The following is a 6,909-nucleotide window of genomic DNA, read 5'->3' as shown; positions in this document are numbered from 1 at the left end:
AATAACAAAGAAATATGCAATTACATGACATGCGACGGCAGTGAGATTTACAAGCGACAGTGAGAATCAGAACTTGTCAAAAATATTTGGAAAAATTGACATCCCTGGATTTTATTGCCGGCAAAAACGATCTAAAAAGATTAAAAATTTGAAAAAAAAAATCATTTAGAGCTTTCATTTTGGAAAATAATTCATTTGAGTGATGTCATATTTAAGAGCACATTTCAAGAGAACAAATTACATCATTCCCACAACACCCCCCACACTCAGAAGTGGTCATATCATTTCATATCTATTAGGTATGCAACATACAAATAGAAGTATAAAAAAGAAACATAGCTATGCGTAAAATACCGAGGGTATGAGTCTACTTACAAAAGTCTTTTTTAGTAGTTTCAAAATGACAAGACGAAAAATGAACAACCTAGACCATCAAATGTAACAAGACCAGTCAGTGGCGTGACTCTGTAAGCTCAGCCAGAGTCGAACCAGCTCTAAATGGGTACCTGGAGAAATTTGGGGAAGGTAAACAGGAAGGGTGTGCAAAAGCACAGGATGGCTGACCCTCACCCCCCCCCCCACCCATTGCACTTCCTGACTGAAGGGCCTAGAGACGGAGATCAGCACCGCCGGTTCGGTCTAGTACTGCATCCTTTACCTATACCTTTACTTTTACCTTAGATGCTCGGATTGGTTTTGTCACATTTGATGGTCTAGGTTATTCGCTTATCCTCTAGTCATTAAGAAGCTGCTTTTCGTAAATAGAAACATTATACTTCTGTATTTTATAGTTAGCTATGTTCCTTTGAAAATGTGCTCACAACCATAATATCACTCATGGGATTTTTTTTCCAAAATTAAGGCTCTTAACGAATTTTCTCAACTCGAGACCCATGTAGATCGTTTTTTTTTTTAAGGTCAGAAAATCCTAGGTTTGTTGTCTTTCCGTGTTATGTCTTCTCTAATTTTTTTTATTATTTTATTGAACATCCAAATATCTTCGATGTGCTGCGTTTAAGTAGTTGAAGCACGGGGAAATTTCTCTGTTCCTATTGGTAACTAAAAAAAAAAAGTTTTTTTTTTTCAACTGAAAGTAAGGAGCAACACTAAAACTTAAAACGAGTAGAAATTATTACTTATCTAAGGGGGTTCGCTTCCTAGTCAATACCTCGCTCTTTACGCTAAAGTTCGAAATTTTTTCCAACTCTTTAAGAATTTTCCCTGAATCAAAAAGGTCCTTTAATTAGAATAAATAGCTCTTTTTTTAGTACTAAAAAAAACTTTAGTGTAAAGTGTGAGGTATTCACTAGGGGGTGAGCCCCCTCATACACGTAATGATTTCTGTTCGTTTTAAGTTTTAATGTTTCTCCTTGCTTTCAATTAAAAATAAAACTTTTTTTTTATAGCTTCTGATAATTCTGATTGTTTTTTAAAATAGTACTGGGTAATCCGGCACCCCCTTCATAGAAAATTGCCATTTCCTCTCGTGTAACCCCCTCCCTCCCCCCACCAAAGAAACCTCCCCTGAAAACGTCTGTATACTTTTCGATAGCCAATGCTGTATGTCGACAGTGGGCAAAGTTCATAACTTGCAGCCCTTCCCACAGGGACTGTCGGGGATTACGTCATCCTCAAAAACAAAGGTATTATATTGTTTTTACTATGCTGAATAAAATGGCTATCTCAAATTTCGATCGGGTGACTTTGGGAAAAATGAGCGTGGGAGGGGGCCTAGTTGTCCTCCAATTTTTTGGTCACTTAAAAGGGGCACTAGAACTTTTAATGTCCTTTCAAATGAACCCTCTTGCGATATTCTGGAAACACTTGGTCGATACGATCACCTCTGGAAAAAAAAATAGACACGCATCCGTGATCTTTCTTCCGATAAAAATACAAAATTCCGGATTTTTGCAGATAGGAGCTTGAAACCTCTATAGTAGAATTCTCTTACACGCAGTTTCTGATGGTGTGATTTTCGTTAAGATTCAATTACTTTTATGGGGTATTTCCCCCTTTTTTTGAAAATAAGGCAAATATCCTCAGGCTCATAACTTTTGATGGGTAAAACTAAAATTGATGAAACTTATATGTTTGAAATCAGCATGAAAACCCAATTCTTTTGATGTATCTATTGGTATAAAAATTCCGTTTTTTAATGTTTCAGTTACTATTGAGCCAGGTCGCTCCTTACTTACGGTTCGTTACCACAAACTGTTGGACAAAGTGATAGCTTAACAAGGATAAAAAAAAGTAAAAATCTACAATCAAACAATGGTTTCATATGTTTATAATTGGACTTCCAAAAAAAGCTCCTGCTGTTTCCTTGACGAATCTTCTCGTAAATTTTAAAATTAAATCCGCACATACATACCTGAAAGAGGTTCTTGCAGTTTTCTGGCGATTTTTAGGGGTAACAGTTTTGTTTTAAATATAGTTTGTCCTTTTGACATCGGCCAAAAATAGAAACGAGCAAGAGGTGAAGTTAAAATAAAATCATAGTGATAGTACTCCACACAGAAACCCGGTAAAAGAGCTTGAAAAACTTAAAATATTTCGATCCCGTAGAAAATTAAATAGTAAAAAAACTATTTTTTTTAACTGAAAGTAAGCAGCGACATTAAAACTTAAAACGAGCAGAAATTACTCCGTGTATGAAAGGGTCTGTTCCCTTCCCAACACCCCGCTCTTTACGCTAAAGTTTGACTCTTTCTCTCAACTCTACCTTTTAAAACAGTAGAAAGCTTTAGCGTAAAGAGTGGGACGTTGAGGAGGGAACAGCCCCTTTCATACACGGAGTAATCTCTGTTCGTTTTAAGTTTTAATGTCGGTCCTTGCTTTCAGTTAAAAAAACTTTCTTTTTTTTATTTAATTTCTGTACGTTTTTGAATAAATGCATTTTTTTGCTAAATAGCTTTTTCTTAGTATTTATCGGACGATTTTGAGAAAAAGGGATAGGGGAGGAGGCTTAGTTGCCCTCCAATTTTTTGGTTACTTAAAAAGGCAACTAGATGTTTTTTTTTTTAACGAACGTTATTACTAGTGAAAAATATACGTAACTTACGAATTAACTTACGTAACTAACCACTATATTCGTATATTTTTAGTATGTATATGAGGGGGTTTGCCCCCTCGTAAATACCTCCCTCCTTACACTAAAGCTTTAATTTTGTCCCAATTCCTTAAGAATAACCCCTGAATCACAAAGGCTGTAGAATAAATAGTTGAAATTACTAAAATTACTTTAGAGTAAAGAGCGAGGTATTTAAGAGGAGATGAACCCCTCATATGTGAAATAATCTCTGTTCGTTTTAAGTTTTAATGCTGCTCCTTACTTTCAGTTGAAAAAACTTTTTTATACTTATTTTATTATTGTTTTTTTAAATAATGCTAGAAAATCATGCACCCCCTTCATGCAATTTCTCTTTCCCCATGGTAAATTCCTCCAAGGGAAGATCCTCCCATGTAGCCCTCTCCCTTCAACCCCCCATAACCAAATAACCCCCCTGAAAACGTCTGCACACTTCCCAATAACCACTACTGTATGTAGAAACTAGTCAAAGTTAGTAACTTGCAGCACCTTCCCCGGGGAGTGTGAGGGAGTAAGTCAGCCCCAAAGACATAATTGTTATGTTTTTCGACTATGCTGAACAAAATGGCTATCCCAAATTTTGATCCGTTGACTTTGGGAAAAAAGTGAGCTTAGGAGGAGGCCTAGTTGCCCTCCAATTTTTTGGTCAATTAAAAAGGGCACTAGTAGTTTTAATTCCTGTTATAATGAGCCCTCTCGAGACATTCTAGGACTAATTGATCGATACAATCACCCTTGGAAAAAAAACACATAAACACGCACCTGTGATCGGTCTTCTGGCAAAAAATACGAAATTCCACGTTTTTGTAGATGGGAGCTTGAAACTCCTATAGTACGGTTCTCTGATACGCTGAATGTGATGTTATGATTATCGTTAAGATTATATGACTTTTAGGGGTTGTTTCCACTTTTTTCTCAGGCCTATAGCTTTTGAGGGTAAGACTAACTTTGATGAAACTTATATATTTAAAATTATTCATATATATATATTTATATATAGATGAGCACAAAAATCCGATTCTTTTTATGTATCTATTAGTATCAAAATTCCGTTTTTAGAGTTCCTTTTACTATTGAGCCGGGTCGCTCCTTATTACAGTTAGTTACCATGAACTGTTTGATACCATTTTTATATAGGCTTTTGTTTTTGTGTATATCCTTTATTGCTCATTAGTACTCTCCTCTGTTAATTTGATTTTCCATTTGTCCTTCTATCAATTTATTGCCCACTCTATCCTCTTAACTGAGTGGCATATAATGCACGGATTAAAATGATTAGTGGGCTAGTTACTGAGAAATCTTTTTTTAAATAGAACACAGGTGCTCTACTTTGTCCACAAATATATTCAAAATTTAATTCATAGATTTAAAATCTATAAAATCAAGCTCATCTTGCTCTTTATGTAGAAAGCCTAATTGGCTGTATTTTTATTTCTGTCATAACATTATAATAGGTCAATGAGAAATTTAAAGCAGCCTTAAAATAGTGTTTTTACAATTTTTATCTATGGTCTTGCATCAGAAAAGTTTAGTCATCAAATAGTGGTCAGATTACCCTCTACATACCATTAATTTAGCTTTATACTGTTAGATGTGAGATAAACGCCAACCATAAAATTTAAACACCTGCTAAATGTCAGAATTTAAAATTTTAATTGCAGCAAGCCGAAAGACATAATTACTTAAGTGATTTAGCAATTTAAACACTCCTTTTGAACAGTTATAACATACTAGTAGTTTGGAGGTAAATAATACTCCCACCTTGGGCCTCTTGGCACTCTCATTCCAAAGAAGATAACAAAAAGCACGAGCAGCAACAAACACACCATTAGTATCTTAGAAGAATCTTGCTCTTTTGTGTCTAAAAAGATCCCACGATCTTCCAAGTATTCATTCACTCTAGACCACATTCCTTCAACAATGTTTCTTAGTACGAGCTGCGATGCTGAGGAAACTGTTGTAACTGCTTCAGCAGCCATGCTTCCAAGCTCTCTGGCAGATGTCGTTGCAAGTTGTGTAGCTAGTTCACGAACAGTAGGGTTCAAAGGCTCACTTGGGGCACGAAGAGATGAAAAGTTTGAAGGAGGCTTAGAGAAGGCCTCCTTTGATTCATGATCATCTTGTGTGTTCTTCAGTTTTATTACCTCAGCAGAAACAGGTGTTTCACTTCGTTCATACACATGAACAACATGCTGAGGAGGTATTTCTGGTACTTGCAGATGAATCGTACTAGGATCTACCGCGACAGTTACATTAAGAGCCTCAAGACTCTGTATCTGGTTCACCTGAAAAAAAAAAAAAACTTTCACTTTAGCATGCATAAGGACAAAAAACGTACAAAAGACTTTGTTTCTATAGGGAGCCCAACATTTTGGGGAAGCTACATACTTCGTGGAAGGATATAACATATCAATTATATGAAAACTACGAGTAAAGTCAATATCAAGTGAAGGCGGAGTAAAGGCTAATACATTCAACACACTCCGTGAGTCTCGTATCAGAAGTCCCATATCAGAATTGTAGTTCCTCCATAGGTACCAGATAATACAAGCTCTATCAAAATAAAGTAATGTAGAGGTGTTATAAAATACTAGCTGTTGGGGTGGCGCTTCGCGCCACTCCAACACCTAGTTGGTGGGGGCACTTCGCGCCCGCCCCCCAAGCCCCCCGAGCGCGTAAGTCGTTACGCGCCACATTAGTTACGCGCCATTGTAGTTGTGTCCCTGTGTCCCACCTGTGAATATATATATATATATATATATATATATATATATATATATATATATATATATATATATGTTTTTAACTACGTAAAACTTGCGAATATACAACATTCTTCGCTGTCCCATTGTCTGTGCATATAAATAGATTGTCAGGTTTACCGACTCTTGAACATGCAACATATAATTGTCCATGGGAAAACAATCCGTATTCAGATCTATACCTCATGATTCTAATGATTGCCCTTGAGCTTTGTTGATGGTGATTGCTAATCGACCATTCCCTGTGTCGCCGTCGTCATTTATATATCCCCCTGTGCCCCCGGCGTCCCCGTTGTAGTTGTGTCCCTGTGTCCCGGTCGTCATTTATATTCCCTGTGTCCCGGTCGTCATTTGTGTCCCGGTGTCCCAGTCTGTAATTTTTCTTTGAGTGTCCCGGTCGTCATTTATATTCCTTTTGTCCCGGTGTCCCGGTCGTCATTTGTGTCCCGGTGTCCCGGTCTGTATATACATTCGTTTTTGAATTGGTCTTTTTTTTTAGTTTTTAGTTTTTTACCTTTTTTTAGTTTTTTTAGTTATACCTCATGATTCTAATGATTGCCCTTGAGCTTTGTTGATGGTGATTGGTAATCGAACATTCCCTGCGTCCCAGTCGTCATTTATATATTCCCCTGTGCCCCCCGGCGTCCCCGTTGTAGTTGTGTCCCTGTGTCCCGGTCGTCATTTATATTCCCTGTGTCCCGGTCGTCATTTGTGTCCCGGTCTGTATATACATTCATTTTTGAATTGGTATATGATGAAATAAATTTTTGTGTTTTTTCCCTTTTTTTCTTTTTAGTTTTTTTTTTGGTTTTTACTTTTTTTTAGTTTTTTTAGTTTTTTTTCTTTTTTCCTTTTAGTTTTTTTTTTGTAGTTTTTACCTTTTTAGTTTATTTTTATTTTTTTTTGTTTTGTTTTTCTCCTTTATTTTTAATTTTTTTTTCTTTTTTTTCATTTTTTCTTTTTTAGTTTTTTTAGCTTTTTTAGTTTTTTTATTAGTTTTTATTTTTTTTTCTTTTTAGTTTTTTTTTGTAGTTTTTACCTTTTTTTTAGTCTTTTTAG

The 6,909-nt window shown here is 36.0% G+C and overlaps 1 protein-coding gene across 3 annotated transcripts in view; it reads right to left on the bottom strand.

Annotated features, from left to right (window-relative positions):
- Positions 1-4,724: 4,724 nt before the first annotated feature.
- Positions 4,725-6,909, bottom strand: part of LOC136037184 (uncharacterized) — a 78,876-nt gene continuing 76,691 nt past the window's right edge. For all 3 annotated transcript variants that reach the window (XM_065719740.1, XM_065719739.1, XM_065719741.1), the window contains one exon: positions 4,725-5,373. In XM_065719740.1, the coding sequence (XP_065575812.1) occupies positions 4,819-5,373 (555 nt within the window). In that variant the 3' untranslated portion in view covers positions 4,725-4,818. The remainder of the gene's footprint in view (positions 5,374-6,909) is intronic.

Source organism: Artemia franciscana, chromosome 16 (assembly GCF_032884065.1).
Source record: "Artemia franciscana chromosome 16, ASM3288406v1, whole genome shotgun sequence".
In the NCBI taxonomy this organism is placed as follows: Eukaryota; Metazoa; Arthropoda; class Branchiopoda; order Anostraca; family Artemiidae; genus Artemia; species Artemia franciscana.
This window is presented reverse-complemented; position numbering and strand designations above follow the sequence as displayed.